Below are 18,156 nucleotides of genomic sequence, written 5' to 3' on the forward strand. Positions count from 1 at the left end.
CTGGAAATAGAGAAATGTCCTCACAGTGAAAACTGGACTGGTATCATGGAGATTGTGTTAAACCAATACTTGTGTGCTTACCTACAATAACTAAATGCTATTTTACTTTTTCAACACTCTCTTTTCCGGTGCTTCCTGATTTTCAGGAACCTCTCTGACTATAGCCACAAGGGTCAGACTTACTTATTGCTATTCAAAAAATCTGCAGCCATGTCTCTATAACAGGAGTGAGCAAACTGGGGAGTAGGCCCACCTGAGGGAAGCTTAAACAATCCTGAAGGAGGGCACACTGGCTGCCCAATCAGAGAAGAAAAAAAAATGTCTATACTGTCAAGTCTCAGTGTAGTGAAAGCACTACAAGCTCAGGAGGGGAGGGAGTTGCTCCTTTGGTGGGCCAGGGAGAGGAGCTGTAGAAGAAGTCGCCACGGGAACAGCCACTGCTGTGTTCCACAACCCAGGAAGAGCTGCCAGCCTCAGGCCTCAGCCCAAGAGGAGTTCCTGTTGCTGCTGTCCCTACCCAGAGAGAGAGAGAGAGATCACAGCTGTTGCCCACTGAGGGAAAAGGAGTGGTGGAATAGGGAGGGGACTAGGCAAAGAGGCCAGAGAGAATGAGGAAGTGGAGGGGAGAAAGGGAAGAGAGGAGGAAGGAAAAATAAAGGCAAAAAGTATACAAAAGTTAAATAAGCAAATCTAAGCATGAGGAAATAAAAAATGAGCAAACTAAGAAAAATACAAAAAGAAGAAAAATGAGTGAAAACAGAAAAAAAGGTTTGGCAGGGTCAGGTAAAGTTTTGCTTTCCGAGCTCCAGCCCTTACCCTGTGGAGTATGGTTGTGTGTGTGGTTGTGATGGGGTGGGTCTGCTGTGCTTTGGTCTGTATATGTGGTCTGCCTGCCCATGTCTTTGTGGCCAGGGTGCAGTATATCTGACTCTGTTTGTCTGAGTGCGCTGTGTCTCTGTCTCTCTCTGTGTGCCTGCCTTCTCTCTGGGGCTGGTATGTCTCTGTACACAAGGACATAAGATATGCTATTCTGGGTCAGACCAAGGGTCCATTAAGCCCAGGATCCTGTGTCCAACAGTGGCCAATCCAGGCCATAAGAACCTGGCAAATACCTAAACATTAAATAGATTTCAAGCTACTATTGCTTATTAATTATTAGCAGTTTATTGATTTTTCCTCTAAGAACTCATCCAAACCTCTTTTAAACCAACTACCAGGGACTTTTGGCAAGTCTTGAGGAGGGTCCTCCAAGACTTGCCAAAAGTCCCTGGTGGTCCAGCAGGGTTCCGGGAGCGATCTCCTGCACTCGGGCCGTCGGCTGCCAGTAATCAAAATGGCGCCGATAGCCTTTGCACTTACTATGTCACAGGGGCTACCGGTGCCATTGGTCAGCCCCCGTCACATGGTAGGAGCACAAGATGGTGCCGGCCATCCATTGCTCCTACCATGTGACAGGGGCCGACCAATGGCACCGGTAGCCCCTGTGACATAGTAAGGGCAAAGGCTATCGGCACCATTTTGAATACTGGCAGCTGACAGCGTGAGTGCAGTAGATGGCTCCCGGACCCCCGCTAGACCACCAGAGAGTTTTGGCAAGTCTTGGGGGGGGGGGGGGGGGGGTTGTAGTTAATTAAATTTTAGCCAGGAAACAAATAAGAATGGAACGCATGAACGGATCGGGGCCCCCCTTGCCGAATGCAGTGTATCTGCTCCCCGACAAATACGAATATCGAATGTAACGTATGCAGTCCCTCTGCACATCCCTACCCAGTATCCTGTTTCCAGCAGTGGCCAATCCAAGTCACAAGTACCCGACAGGATCCCAAACAGTAGGTAAATGCTGCTAATGCTCAGTGATAAGTAATGGCTTTTCCCAAGTCTACCTGGTTAATAACATTTATGGACTTCTCCTCCAGAGACTTGTCCAAACCTTTTTTAAAACCCAGCATAATAGATATATTTTTGCTGAGCCAGCACAATTACGTTTATACTTGGACTCCCACTCCTAATCTGCTAAGAGGGTTGGACAAATTAATAAGCAGGTTCACAACACAGTTTCAGCGAATAATGTATGAGGATTATGTATTTTCTTTGAATACCGCTTAAATATTTGGTTCTCCCAGTGTTCCTATAATATATAGAAGAAAATGTTTCCACTGTTAAAGAATGATGATGATGATGATATAATTTCTTTTTTCTTAAACATTGTATTCAATGTATATTGATGAAACTTCAATAAAAATAAAATTTAAAAAAAAAACCCCAGCTATACTGCCTTTACCACATCTTCCAGCAATGAATTCCAGACCTTAATTTTGTGTTGCGTGAAAAAGAATTTTCTTCAATTTGTTTTTAAATGTGCTATTTATTAACTTCATGGAGTATACCCTAGTCTTTGTATTTTTTGAAAGAGTAAATAACAGATTCACATTTACCCATTCTATCCCACTCATGATTTTATAGTCCTATAATCATATCCTCTCGGCCATCTCTTTTCCAAGCTGAGCAGCTCTAACCTCTTTAGCCTTTCTTCATAGGGGAACTGTTTCATCGCCCTTATCATTGTAGTCACCTTTCTCTGTACCTTTTCCTGTTCAACTACTGTATATCACCATGGAGTGATACAGAGGCATGGTTAAAAGACATTCTCCATTTTATTCTCCATTCCTTTCTTAATAATTCCTAACATTCTGTTTGCTCTTTTAATTGCTGCCACACACTGAGCTGAGGATTTCAATGTATGTCCACAATAACTCCTAGATCGTTTTTCTCAATGGTAACTCCTAATATGGAACCTAACGTGTAATTACAGTGTAGGTTATTTTTCCTTATATGTATCACTTAGCGCTTGTCCACATTAAATTTCTTCTACCATTTGGATGCCGAGATTTCCAGTCTCACAAGGTTCTCCTGTAATTTCTTACAATCTGTTTGTGATTCAACAACCAGAAATAATTTTGTCATATGCAAATCTGATCACCTCACTCATCGTTCTCTTTTCCAGACCATTTATAAAAGCAGCAGTCCCAGTACCGATCCCTGAGGCACACCGCTGTTTACCTTTCTACAGTGAGAAAGCTGACCACTTAATCCTACTCACTGTTTCCTATCTTTAACTAGTTCTCAGTCAACAACAAGATATTGCCTCCTATCCTTTGACTTTTTCATTTTCTCACCCAAGGTTCAAGCAGCACACAACAACAATAACTTGCATTAACATGTTGTTCTTACTTTATACCATTGTCATACCATGTTCTAAGTCCCCCAATTTCTTTGATTATGGCTCTTTCTTCTTTTGGTTCAGCTCTACTCATAGAGAAATCATATGCAAACTCAAGAAAAAGTGGTCGCAGTGCAAGGACCATTCAATTCCCTAGGGGAAGGCAACCAACCTACCTACTTCCTCCTCCCACCTGTTGCAATGCCAAATGTTTCCCCGCAAGAATGCTTCATGTTTATTCTTCCCAATGCAATTACCAGTGAATGGTAGTCATAGCAACAGACATTTCTAAGAATTCCTGTTACATTATTTCCTTCATTGAACCATCAGCAAGACCATTATTCATAAATTCTATATCAGTTTGTGATTGTTGCGCAAATTAGTACCTCACAGTGCAACCTTTCATCTTTTTGTTACCAAGACCCAAGGCACAATATCTGACTTCATATTGTAATTAAATGATGCATATTATCTTTCAGATATCTCGGCCTGATTTTTTTTTCCAAGCAATCGAACTGGCTGCTGTACAGGTCAGTAAATTCAGCTTCTAAGAAATTTCACACTAGGGGACTATACTATGCTACTGGTAAAGATATAAAATCAGAAATAATAGTCAACACATGTTGGTTCACAGGTGCAGTAATCTCCTGAAGCCAGGGGTCAGATAATATCTATTTATGCCCTGATTTGGATAAAAGCCTATGGCAACGCTTTCCTAGCCAGGTCATTAACTGCCAGTCAACTTTGTTTTAAAGAACACTCCACTGTTGGTCACATCTTTCACTCCACTTGTGTTTTCCATTGTTTCTATGCTTTCTTGACATTCATCCCATTTAATTACACCCCTATCTTTTCCCCTCAATCTCACTTTCAATACTATTTTCTAGAGATGTGCAGTTGTTTAAAGCAAATAGGCATCCCAAAACAAATGGGACCCCATTTGTTTTTCAGAGGTCCATGAAACAAATGGAGGGGGCGGTCCCATGAGTTAAATGAATCATATTTGTCAATTTGTCCCATCTTCCACTCATTTCTATGGCCCATTGAAGTCTATGCATCATAGAAATCAATGGAGGAACAATTATAAGACAGGATTTCTTACTTAGTATAGCAGCCAGCCAGCCCTTCCCAGTAAGTCATGTGTGTCCTTACTGCCTTATCAGACCCTAGGTAGGACATGTTATGAAAGAGACAAAAGAGACAACATACTGTAATGAAGCTTTTTTCTAATCTAACCTATCACAGATCTCTGGATCCAGTGAAGCAAAGTGTTGCATTCCTTCTGTATAAATTTTTGTGGGAGGACACTTTTTTTTTTTTTTAACTCTCACAGTTTTTAGATGTGAACTTTTTCTAAACAACTTTTTGGCTGCTGCTCATTTTAGTCTGTGCTCCATCAGTCTCACCCCTAGTACCACCAGAGGAGGCTTGCTGCCATATTCCTACCTGCCATGGACCTAATACCATCACTGGGGACTTGCTGCCTGATGCCCAGCTGCCATATCAGGAAACTTGTTAGTGCTCTCTTTTGCAGACTTGAGGTGTCCTTCCCATACTAGCTTTCTTCTTGGTTTGATGTACTGGGGTGTTTTATCCCCAGAACAAAAATTTAAAAAAAAAAAATACAGATTTCTATTACCACAGCACCTGTTCTATAGTTCTTCATTTTCTTCTCCCCCCCCCCCCCCCCCCCCCCATATATATACAGTCCAAGCTTGGTTCTCCCACCGTTTGGTTCATTATACTGAAGTAGTTTGACCACAAAAGCCCTCAGTCTGAAGTAAGAAATACAAGCAGATCAGAAAACATAGGGGAGAGAAACAATTAATATGTTCTGAGTGTGGTAAAAGCATCAGAAAGGCAGAGAGAACTCAGGCAAAACCAGAAAATCACAAAATGGAACAGCCAAAGTTCAGTTATAGAATATAGGAAAAATGTTCTAAATAAAGCAACCCTTATAATGTACCAGAAAACCAAACCACACTCATTAGAGAAGCCAATTACATGTTCTGAATGTGATTCTTTGGAAAGCCTATTTTACAAGAAAATCTAAATTCTATCCAGCAAATAGCTTTTATTATATTCCCTGGTTGAACTTTGTCTATGTCAAGAAAATGATACTTATAGTTCATTTTCTTGTACTGAATCTGACACTTGGTGTGATTCAACAGAATTATTCACACATAATCCCTGACACCTTTGTCTCCAAACTACCTGTGTTAAATTTTTACTATATTTTAAAATTTTTAATTAATGTAATTTAAATTACTAAAAAATTCTAAACAAAAATAATAAATAGATGGAAGCAGTTGTAGGTTTCATATATTCTACATTGCCACCCAGTAATAACTTTAACGTACTTTAATCATTAACTACCAACCTCCTTCCAATTAGGCTGATATAGTCAGTATGTGAATCAAAATGACTTTGAATATTTTTACAGTTTTATCAAGCACTTAAAAAATGTGCACATATCTTTTGCATTATTTAAAATGTATACATTTTTACTTATTTTAAACCTATTCAAGATTTAGCCAGTCCAGAAAAATTTAAATGGAACAAGAGAGAGTTTTAAATACTAAGGAACAGTCGGCATTATAATGCGTTGTGTACCGACAAAAAAAGCTTACTGCCCTCCCAATGAGGCCACGTTTCAGACAACAGCCTTTGTTCAGGGGATGCCACTCCTTATAAAACCATGACACAAGCTGATGTTACCAACGAACCATGCTAATACTTCCAAACAACGTTTTTGCTCTCTTCCACGGATGCCCAACAGAATGACTGGCATCCTCCATCCCACTCTGCCTTGCTGCTACTCAGTCTTGCTGCCATGCCCAGACTTTACACCATGGTGTTCTTTCTGCCACTGTGCTTTGCTATCATACCCCGGCCTTATACCTTGCCAGTCTGAGGGGCTGTTTTGCACCTCAAATTGTTTTGGTATCTTAATGCTACCGTGCCATTTAGACCCTTTATCAGTGCCTTGGGTTTATTTCCTGCCACCTTTTCTGCTTCATTCCCCTTCATGGTGCCTTAGGATGCTGATACCACTTATTTATTTATTTAAAATGTTATAAACACCTATCTACATTACTAGATGGTTCCACTTTGCCTCTCATGATGCCATCACTGTTTCTTTTGCCCTCTCTTGGAGCCTTGGAGTACTTTTCCCACACTAACTTTCTTCTTTGCTCTGATGATGTCTCAGAGAACTCGTGATTAGGGATGTGAATCGTTTTTTGACGATTTAAAATATCGTCCGATATATTTTAAATCGTCAAAAACCGTTAGGGCCACGATACAATACCAATTCCCCCGATTTATCGTCAAAAAATCGAAAATCGGGGGAAGGGGGAGGGCAGGAAAACCAGCACACTAAAACCCCCTAAAACCCACCCCCGACCCTTTAAATTAAATCCCCCACCCTCCCGAACCCCCCCCCCCCAAATGCCTTAAATTACCCTGGGGTCCAGCGGCGGTCCGTAGCTAAATCGGGGGAAGGGGGAGGGCAGGAAAACCGGCACACTAAAACCCCCTAAAACCCACCCCCGACCCTTTAAATTAAATCCCCCACCCTCCCGAACCTCCCCCCAATGCCTTAAATTACCCTGGGTAGAGCGGCGGTCCGAAACGGCCTCCTGCTATTGAATCGTGTTGTCTTCAGCCGGCGCCATTTTGCAAAATGGCCGCCGCAAAATGGCGGCGGCCATAGACCAACACGATTCGACTGCAGGGTCGTTCCAGACCCCCGCTGGACTTTTGGCAAGTCTTGTGGGGGTCAGGAGGCCCCCCCAAGCTGGCCAAAAGTTCCTGGGGGTCCAGCGGGGGTCTGGGAGCGATTTCCTGCCGCGAATCGTTTTCCGTACGGAAAATGGCGCCGGCAGGAGATCGACTGCAGGAGGTCGTTCAGCGGGGGTCCCCTGACCCCCACAAGACTTGCCAAAAGTCCAGCGGGGGTCTGGAACGACCTCCTGCAGTCGAATCGTGTTGGTCTATGGCCGCCGCCATTTTGCGGAGGCCATTTTGCAAAATGGCGCCGGCTGAAGACAACACGATTCAATAGCAGGAGGCCGTTTCGGACCGCCGCCGTTCCGGACCGCCGCTGGATCCCCAGGTAATTTAAAGCATTTGGGGGGGGGGGGTTCGGGAGGGTGGGGGATTTAATTTAAAGGGTCGGGGTGGGTTTTAGGGGGTTTTAGTGTGCCGGCTCACGATTTTAACGATTTTCACGATACTTTACCCACCCAAACGGCAACAATACGATTCCCTCCCCCTCCCAGACGAAATCGATTGTTAAGACGATCGAGGACACGATTCACATCTCTACTCATGATAATCCTTGTTAGAATCCATGGGTTAGTGGGCCCTTGGCCCAAGGTGAGAGTTCGTACTGCTCACAGGGAGGAGCCCCACTGGGTCTCACCGTCGGGAGTGAGGTCTGTAGCAGCAGAAGACACAGCCCAGAGAGTAAGGAGAGAGAGGCTGGGATGTGGGTGCAAGTGCCAGAATAGGAACTCACTGTGGTGGAGTGCAGAGCAGGCCCTGAGGAGCAGGTAATGTGAGGCAGGGTATGGAGGAGTGCCGAGGGGACAGCCCTGAGGGGCGGAGCCACATGGTGAGTCAGCACAGGAGAAATGACGTAGGCTTACCCGAGGAGCGGGGAAGTCCAATGGAGTTTCTGGCAATGCACGTAGGCACTACCACGAGGAGCAGGGAAGTGTGAGCACAGTCTCTGAAGTGAGTCAGGGTGCTGCCCCGAGGAGTGGGGAGCACAGTGCAGTCACTGAAGTACACATGACGTTGCCCCGAGGAGCGGGGGAGCGTTGCACAGTCAGTGAAGAACACAAAGTGCTGCCCCGAGGAGCAGGGAAGCGTGGTACAGTCACTGATGTAGAAAGACAATAGCCCGCAGAGTGGGGTACACCAATGATGAGTCTCCAAAGAAGCAGTGTAGTTCCAGGACGACCCCAAGAATCAGGGAAGCCAGCAGGTAGGGCTTCCGAGGCACAGGGCCTTCCCGAGGAGTGGGATAGCCAGACAGGAGCAAGCGCCCGAGCAGTGGGTACCCGGAGAGTGTCTCATGCTAGGAAGTGCAGATAGAGGTAGGAGCTCTGGTGATTTCTTAGAGAAGTCGGACAGTACCAGAGGTTTTAGTAGTTATATATGGAAGGCATTGTGGATTTTAAGAGACGAGGGCAGTTGAAGGCTGTAGGTAACTGGGCCCAGCCGGCGAAGCATGGGAAAAGGCCTAATGTATCTGGGAGCGAAGGGGGCCAAAGGCAGTTTAAGTTGGATAAACCGGGTGCTGAGCCACACCTTGTCTTCAGGTTTAAATTGAGGAGCTTCTCAATGATGAGCATTGTAGAATTTCTTAGATTTCTGAGCGGCTTTCTGAAGAAGTTGTTTAGTGTTGTCCCAAAGTCGATGTAACTCCTGCGCGGTAGCCTGCGCCGCTGGGGACGGCACTGATAGCGAGAGCGGGTGAGGAGGCAGTGACTGCCGTCTGTAAACCACCTGGAAGGGTGATGACCCAGTGGATGCGTACTGGTGGGAATTTGGCAAATTCCGCCCATGGCAGAAGGTCAGACCAATCGTTCTGCCGTGAATTTACATACGCTCGGAGACACTGTTTTAAAGTCCTGTTTGTTCTCTCCGTCTGACCATTGGCTTGGGGGATGGTAAGCCAGAGATTCAATAAAATGTCGAACTTTTTGCAGAGGGATTTCCAAAATCTGGCGGTGAATTTTACTCCCTGATCTGAGAGGATATGTTTAGGAAGGCCATGGAGATGGAACACATGACGGATGAACAGGTTAGCTAGTTCTGGTGCTGAAGGAAAACCAGGTAGTGCCACAAAGTGAGCCATTTTCAAAAATCGATCCACTGTGACCCAAATAGTATTGTTGCTATCCGAGGGAGGAAGATCCACAATAAAATCTGTGGCTATGTGTGTCCACGGTTCACTTGGCATGGAAAGTGGTTGCAGGAGACCCCAAGGATGCCCTACCAGGGGCTTATGACAAGCGCATGTGGGGCAGGACTCAACATAGGCCTGTGTGTCCTTCTTCATGGTGGGCCACCAGTAGAACCGCTGGAGAGTGGAGAGAGTTCTAGACTGTCCCGGGTGGCCTGCAGTCAAGGAGTCATGAACCCACCGAAGTATCTTCCATTGTAGTTGTCGGGGAACCACCATTTTCCCAGGTGGCACAGTGAACGTAGCTGAAAGGATGACCTTAGCAGGATCAATAATGTGCCGTGGAACATCGGGAACATCCTCTGTGATGAAGGACCTGGAGAGGGCATCAGCACGGCAATTTTTATTGGCTGACTGGTATCATAGCAGGAAATTAAATCGAGTAAAAAATAAAAAGAGCCTAATTTAGACGTTGAGCGCGGTGTAAATACTCAAAGTTTTTGTGGTCGGTATATACTGTAATGTGATGTTGAGCTCCCTCGAGCCAAGGATGCCATTCTCGAAAGTCAGTTTAATCGCCAACAACTCCTTATCCCTGATTGCGTAATATGTTCCGCTGGAGAAAAGCGTTTGGAGAAGAATGAGCATGGGGAGAAGAAAGGTATGGGTGGTCGAATACTGGCTGAGTACTGCTCCCACGTAAACATCAGAGGCGTCGACTTCGACGATGAAGGGATGTTGGGGGTCTGGGTGGCGAAGACATGGTGCCTGGAGGAAGGCTGTCTTGAGATCTTGGAAGGCGGTCATGGCTTCTGGTAACCATTGAGAAGGATTGGCCCCTTTGCGAGTCATGGCCGTAAGTGGAGCAGTCAGAGTAGAATAATGGTGAATAAACAACCTGTAGTAATTGGTGAAGCCAAGAAATCTCCGCAGGGCCTTGAAGCCTGCAGGTTGAGGCCAGCCGCGGATACTTTTTGATTTTTGGGATCCATCCAAAAACCTAGGCTGGAAACCACGTAACCAAGGAAAGGAACAGACTCTTGCTCAAAAGAACACTTCTCAAGTTTGGCATACAACTGGTTGTCCCGCAAACGCTGGAGAATATGGCAAACATCCTGGCGGTGACTCTGAAGGTCTTGGCAGAAAACTAAGATGTTGTCCACGACACATTGGTAGAGCATGTCTCTGAAGACCTCGTTCATCATATTCTGAAAAACCGCTGGAGCGTTACAAAGGCCGAACGGCATCACAAGATATTCAAAGTGGCCGTCACGTGTGTTAAACACGGTTTTACATTCGTCGCCCTGGTGGATCCGGACCAGATTGTAAGCTCCTCTGAGGTCCAATTTAGTGAAGATTTTAGCCCCCTGAAGCCTGTCAAAGAGCTCTGAAATCAAGGGCAAAGGATAGCGGTCCTTCAGGGTGATCTCATTTAGGCCACGATAGGTGATGCAGGGTCAGAGTGAACCGTCTTTTTCCCACGAAGAAAAAGCCCAGTTCAGTGGGAGTTTTGGAAGGCCAGATGAATCCCTTAGCCAAGTTCTCATGAATATATTCCAACATGGCTTGCATTTTGGTCAAGGATAATGGATAGATCCTACCACGAGGAGGTGCAAATTTATTGCACAGTCAAAGGAGCGATGTGAATGTCCACAGCCTTTTTGGAGAATACGTCTGCATTTGAGGAATTCTGCAGAGGAAGGCCCGGAAGAGAAGCTGAAGTGGTCAGGCAAGGCATGGGTGAGACACGTTCCAGACATTTGTCATGGCAGGAGGAGCCCCAGCGAGAGAGTTGTAATGTGGCCCAGTCAAACTGCGGGGTGTGTAGCTGTAACCCGGCAGTCCCAGGACCACAGGATGTATTGCCTTATCCAGAATAAGAAATGAAATGGTCGCTACATGTAGAGACCCAGTACGGAGCTGGATAGGCGCCGGCGTGTGAGTAACCTTGCCTGGTAGAGGTTCTCCACGGATGGAGGAGAGATGTAAGGGCACTGGGGAGCAGATGGTGGGAATTCAGAGATGTTCAGCAAGTTGTTTCAAAATAAAATTCCCACCAGCCCCCGAGTACACCAAAGCCAGTGTGTGAAACTCCTGATTATCCAGCTTGATGGAGATGGGCACGGTTAATGGAGGAGAGGGCGAAGTCAAGCCTAGGAGTAATCCTCCGGCAGAACTTAGGCCTGGGAGTTTCCCAGACAGACAGGGCATGAAGCTATGGCATGTCCAGTTTGGCCACAATACAAACAGAGGCCCGATTGCTGATGACAGCATTTTTCCTTTGGAGAAAGCCTACTTCGACCCTTCTGCATAGGCTCTTCCACTTCTTTGGTCTGAGCGGTGTTGGGCTTAGGAGAGGACGTACGTTGAATTCAGGATGAGCTCAGTGCCTCCTGGATGTTCTAGCCTCCTGTGAGCGTTCTCGAAGGTGGCGGTCGATGCGACCAACAAGGTCTATCAAGGGATCCATGGATTCCAGTAGTTCCCGAGCCACCAGCTCAGCTTTGATCCAGGGGCTCAGACCTTTGAGGAAGATAGTACATAGGCAATCCGAGTTCCAGTGAAGCTCAGATGAGAGGGTCCTGAACTCAATGATGTAGTCGGTCAGAGACATGGAGCCTTGTTGGAGATGTAGAAGGGAAGACCCAGATATGGTTCTTCGACCTGAGTTGTCGAAGATGGAGCAAAATAAGTCAAGGAAGCCAGGCAAGTCTCGAAGAACTGGGTCAGCATGCTCCCAGAGGGGTGACGCCCAGGGCCTTACCATCCAGGATGTAAATCGTCTTGGTGATCTTATCTGGGAAGTAAGCTGGTTGTAGGCAAAAGTGCATATTACATTGATTCAGGAAACCCCTGCATATAAGAGGGTCTCCTAAGAAAGGTGGGGGTGCCAGCAAGGGCACGGTAGGTCGGTGGACCAGCGAAGAGGTCCACCGACCTACCATCGAGGCGGCATCCAAATGAGTATTCAGGTTATCTATGGCTGCTGCCAAAGTTTCTAAGAATTTTTGTTATTCAGAAATTTGTTGTGCCAGGCTAGGGATGGCCTGGAGAGCAGAGACCTCTGCGGGGTCCATGGACTTGGCAAACTGTTAGAATCCATGGGTTAGTGGGCTCTTGGCCTGAGGTGAGAGTTGGTACCGCACACGGGGAGGAGCCCCACTGGGTCTCACCATTGGGAAGCGAGGTCTGTAGCAGCAGATGACACATCCCAGAGAGTACGGAGAGAGAGAGGCTGGGATGTGGGTGCAAGTGCCAGAATAGGAACTCACTGTGGTGGAGTGCAGAGCAGGCCCTGAGGAGGAGGGAATGCAAGGCAGGGTATGGAGGAGTGCCGAGGGGACAGCCCCGAGGGGCGAGCCACATGGTGAGTCAGCACAGGAGAAATGACATAGGCTTACCCAAGGAGCGGGGAAGCCCAATGGAGTTTCTGGCAATGCACATAAGCACTACCCCGAGGAGCAGGGAAGGGGGAGCCCAGTTTCTGAAGTGAGTCAGGGCACTGCCCTGAGGAGCGGGGAGCATGGCACAGTCACTGAAGTATACAAGGCGTTGCCTCGAGGAGCGGGGGAGCATGGCACAGTCAGTGAAGAACACAACACGCTGCCCTGAAGAGCGGGGGAGCGTGGAACAGTCACTGAAGAACACAAGGCGCTGCCCCAAGGAGCGGGGAAGCGTGGCACAGTCACTGACGTAGAAAGGCAATGGCCAGCAGAGCGGGGTACACCAACGCTGAGTGTACAATGAAGCAGTGTAGTTCCAGGAGTGACCCCGAGGAGCAGGGAAGCCAGCAGGCAGGGCTTCTGAGGTGCAGGGCCTTCCCGAGCAGCGGGATAGCCAGAGACAGGAGCGAGCCCCTGAGGAGCGGGTGTCTGGAGAGTGTCTCATGCCAGGAAGTGCAGGATACGGGAACCACAGGTCCGAGGAGACAGCAGCAGGAATCAGCAATGAGGGAACTCATTGCCAAGTCGATTATAGCCAGGCCCCGGTGGTGCTTAAGAGTCCAGAGCTAGTAATGACGCCTTAAAGGTGGGCCGAGTAGCGCGTGTGCCTAGGAAGGCCCTGAAGAGACATGGTAGTTGGCAGCGTCCCTGCTACCATGAGGAGTCCCGGGACAGGGCAACATGCATTGAAAGCGGCTGGCCACAGCCGTGAGTTCACCCAAAGAAGAGAGGGCAGCAGCACAAGATGTGAGTAAGAACGGTCGCAGCCGTCTGCGACCGACGGTCATAACACTCCTTTGCCCCTTTACAGGCTGTTCATGCCACTTTTGGTGTCACTTTGTCACACTCTAGGTAGCTTGGAGTTCTGATTATTTCTTCCCACAAGTTCAATGATAATTGATGAGAAAACCTTAATTCTGGAGCCCAAAATAGGCTGAAATGATTCCCCCACTGAATTTAATGGTAAATGAGAAAACAAATCAAATGAATAAACAAATGTATTTTTTTTTATTTTGAAACTAAGGAAATGAATTTAGTTTCTCACAAAATGAATGGATGAAATGTAACAAATTATTTTCTTCTGCATATCCCTACTATTTTCACCACAGGCCATTACTGTATTTTTACCCTATGTAGTGGCTTTGGCAGCATTAGGCCTATGTAGCAAACAGTAACACTTAATTAAAAAGCAATTAGAACTCAAAACCCATTAAAAGACTGGAAATCTGATGGCATATTTCGAATAATGCAGGCAAACATTTCACCCACAACTTCTCCTAGATATATCATCATAAATTCTTGTCGCTTCCTTATTAACCTGCTCGTGTGAGAGGATGGAAGAAACAGTAACTGCTCTCTGTGACTTAGTGTGCATGAAAATATATTTCTTTGTTTGGGTAATTTCCGAAATTATCTTCCAGAAGATGGTTCATTTTTCCACTGAATAGCTGAGAGTCCTTTCTCCTACCTGCTCACAGAGGGTTCCAACGAGCCCTTCCAAGTCCTGCTTTTCATGAAGCACCATCTGTTTTTCTTCATATTCTTGCTCCAACTGCATCTCCAGCTGACGAAGCTAGATACAAATAAATACACCGTTATAAAAGGCTTCTAGTGTTAGAAAGGAAGAGCACTGCTAGTCACAGTACAATACTGGTCAAGGGTTGGCAAATCTGACTCTCAACTGACACAAACAGGCCAGGGTTTCAGCATTTCCACAATGAATATTCATGATATATTTGCATACATTTGATCCAAGAACCCAGCCTCTTTGGGGCACTTAAAGATGAGTTCATCATCACTGCCCTAGTGGTGATGAAAAAGCCAGAATATCCTCCCCCACATACAACCTTTTAACTTAATCTTTCTCACTTATACTCTCTAACAAAAAAAATATACAAAGCCTTAAACCTAAGCCTCTTACTCTTTCCTCCTCAATGCTATAACTTCTGATCATCCAGCCTCTCAGAAATCTTAAATTCGGATAGATTATTATCAAACCTGTCCTGGGGACCCCATAGGCAGCTCGGGATTCCATGAGTCCACTGCTCATTTGAACTTTGGGGAGCAGTTCTGATTTTTTTTATATACAAAATCAGTTCAGCCATTTGGATTGAATGATGAGTTGGTTTTCTTTAATTTGAATTTGAAATAAACCTATAGGATTCACATTACCATTCACCTCAATTTATTTATTATTTATTTACTTATAAGTTTTTATATACTGCAAAATAGGACAATAGTCTGACCGTCTAAGCGGTTTACAGTAAAACATTCATAATTAAAACAAACTAGGCATTCATAGAATACATCACATATACAATAGATTTTAAGCTAGAAGATCATTTTTGTTATGGGTTGTGTCCTGTGGCTGCCTAGAACTTTAAATGCACATCTTCTGGTCTTCTCCTTTCAGAAAACTTACAGGCACCATGTTTGAAAAGGCACAAGAAATGCCATCCAAGCTGCTCTAAGCTGTTACTGTGAGAATTTCCCTGATGCTGCTTTCTTGAAAAAGACAGCCCCTTATCAGATTTTCATGAGTTTCAGCTAAGGGAACCTGACATTTATACTAACACTCTGGAGAAAAATCTGTTAGGACCTAAAGCGAGCTACTTGCTTACAAGATATGGGCTTCCATTATGATGGTCCACTAATGTACGGCTTGAATGAATGTTTCTGATGGGAATAGATTTTTTGGATTTGTAGTTCATTTTCTTTCCCTGTTGGACCTTTTTTGAGTTCTGTTACAGTTACCCCCATGCAGAGAGTGATCATGGTTTTGTCTGAGGGAGTTTACTGAGCTCAAGACTGTGTATGTGTTGTTGTTGATGAGATAGAGTGGCAAGCAGTGGGTGAAAAACATAAATAACTACCCAGTTCTCTAGTAGACCTCCTGAAGAGGGCCGTGCTTGGAAGCTTGTGAAACCCCAGCCAGGAGAAATTTCTATTTAAGATCAGAGCTGTGAGAACAGAAAGATCTGAAATACGAGTTAATTCAGTGAGAACAGTTTCTGATATACCATGCATCCTGAGTATGTGGAAAGGACTGAAATGGATTGTAACATCTGATGAGGAGAATTGAAATGATCTGAATACCAGGCTCAAAGAAATGTTGATTGTAAAACTGCAGGCCAATGTCTATGGCAATCATGTTGTGCTATGCAAAAGACACAAGGTGGAGTTGAAGAAAACCAATCAGTTCAGACTGGTATAACTCAATAAAGCAACTAGATAGGAGAGCAGCCTTGGGACCCATCATATAACCGCCACCCCCAGAGAGCATATGCCGCTGAAAGGAGAGTGTCAAAGTACCTGCCACAGAATATCAATGCTCACTGGCTAAAACTGAATCACACCCCTGCAATGCCTTCCATCACTGCCTTATTTATCTGGATAAGTTTTGTGCAGGTACTAAGTTACTCAGAATAAATTTATCCAATCAACAGTGGGAAATATATAAATCTTGGGTATTGTCCAGTTAATTCTAAAAATTGCCTGTCCAAACCCTTTGAATATTGACTTCTGAGTAAACTTTTATCCTTCTAACTTATTAATGCTATTTGGTTTTATTATGTTGAAGTTGTTTGTTTACTGTTATCTAGTTTTTTTTTTAATATTTGATGGTATTTTTTATTACTTTTGTTGAACCTCACTTTGATCACTATGGTGGAAGGACAAGTAATACATTGAAAACAATAATAACCACCCTAAGTAGCAATCTGCAGTGGTACAAATTTTACCTTCTGTTTGATCATGAAGACCAAATAGTACCCATTCTTAAAGAGACATATTTACCATCAGTACTAGGTATTCAAGTTGAATTTTAAGCTACCAAGCTACTACTTAACCACAATCTTCAGAACAGTAACCTTAGACCTTCTTAGTCTCAATGGGGTGTTATTATCTTCACAACCCAAGAAAGAGATCTAGGTGTCATAGTGGATAACACATTGAAATCGTCGGTTCAGTGTGCTGCGGCAGTCAAAAAAGCAAACAGAATGTTGGGAATTATTAGAAAGGGAATGGTGAATAAAACGGAAAATGTCATAATGCCTCTGTATTGCTCCATGGTGAGACCGCACCTTGAATACTGTGTACAATTCTGGTCGCCGCATCTCAAAAAAGATATAATTGCGATGGAGAAGGTACAGAGAAGGGCTACCAAAATGATAAGGGGAATGGAACAACTCCCCTATGAGGAAAGACTAAAGAGGTTAGGACTTTTCAGCTTGGAGAAGAGACGACTGAGGGGGGATATGATAGAGGTGTTTAAAATCATGAGAGGTCTAGAACGGGTAGATGTGAATCGGTTATTTACTCTTTCGGATAGTAGAAAGACTAGGGGGCACTCCATGAAGTTAGCATGGGGCACATTTAAAACTAATCAGAGAAAGTTCTTTTTTACTCAACGCACAATTAAACTCTGGAATTTGTTGCCAGAGGATGTGGTTAGTGCAGTTAGTATAGCTGTGGACAAGTTCTTGGAGGAGAAGTCCATTACCTGCTATTAAGTTCACCTAGAGAATAGTCACTGCCATTAGCAATGGTTACATGGAATAGGCTTAGTTTTTGGGTACTTGCCAGGTTCTTGTGGCCTGGATTGGCCACTGTTGGAAGCAGGATGCTGGGCTTGATGGACCCTTGGTCTGACCCAGTATGGCATGTTCTTATGATAGAACAGGAACTAATACCTAAGTGCAGTAATGTACTTTTGAACACATGGGGCCAACCAAGGATACTATAACAGCTTCAGCTGCAAAGTTATTTGTCTTTTCAAGTTCTCCACTTTAAATTTATATGAACTTTTAGATGGCTATTTATATAACTCGCATAGGGCTAAGAGCTGTGCTTAGGAACAGATTTTAGCCCAGATTTTCAAAGCAGACTTTTGCACATAGGTACCCTTTGAAAAATTGTAGGCGTCCCAGGTGCGTGCACCAAAATATGTGCACGAAATTACACCTGCTCCCAAGCAAGTGCTACTTTGTGCATGGAGATTTGGAATCATACTTTCAAAAATCAAAAGCATGCACATAAATCCTTTCCCTGCGCCAACTCTGCTCCCTGGAATGCTTGCTTCAACTGCAGGTAAAAGTATGCATGGTTTTGTGCACGCTTTGATACACAGAACCTCCGGATTGATTTTCAAAGCATGATTTATGCGCTTTAAACTTCAGTCTGTAAAGAATGACAAGAAGCAGGTGGCACCTTATGGGCTAACCAATTTATTGAGGCAAGAGCTTATGAGGACAGAGTGTCATCGCAAGCTCATGCCTCAATAAACTGGATAGTCTTATAAACTGGTGCTGCCCGCTTCTGTCAATTTTGCTACACCATATTGACCCGGTTATCCCTCTGAAAATCTGTATAAGGCCTTTGTAGTTTGTGTACAGTATTCATCAGGTTTGGAACGCTGTTTAGGTGCTACATATTCCTGATTCTTTCCCCCTCAGTTAAAGTGTTTGGGAACTGTTCTGCTGTGCAGTACACTTCTCTTGTTTGGATTGCACTTTTATGAAACTTCTTTGAAATTGTATTTTTCATTTAAAAACTTATTCCATATCTTTTGTGGGAAA

General features: G+C 44.8%; 1 protein-coding gene across 1 annotated transcript in view; it reads right to left on the reverse strand.

Moving 5' to 3' along the window:
• MYO18B (myosin XVIIIB) overlaps positions 1-18,156 on the reverse strand; it is an 815,563-nt gene that overhangs the window by 265,388 nt on the left and 532,019 nt on the right. Inside the window, exon 34 of the mRNA XM_029619020.1 lies at positions 14,049-14,153. Within this exon, the coding sequence (XP_029474880.1) occupies positions 14,049-14,153 (105 nt within the window). The remainder of the gene's footprint in view (positions 1-14,048; positions 14,154-18,156) is intronic.

Source organism: Rhinatrema bivittatum, chromosome 11, assembly GCF_901001135.1.
Source record: "Rhinatrema bivittatum chromosome 11, aRhiBiv1.1, whole genome shotgun sequence".
In the NCBI taxonomy this organism is placed as follows: domain Eukaryota; kingdom Metazoa; phylum Chordata; class Amphibia; order Gymnophiona; family Rhinatrematidae; genus Rhinatrema; species Rhinatrema bivittatum.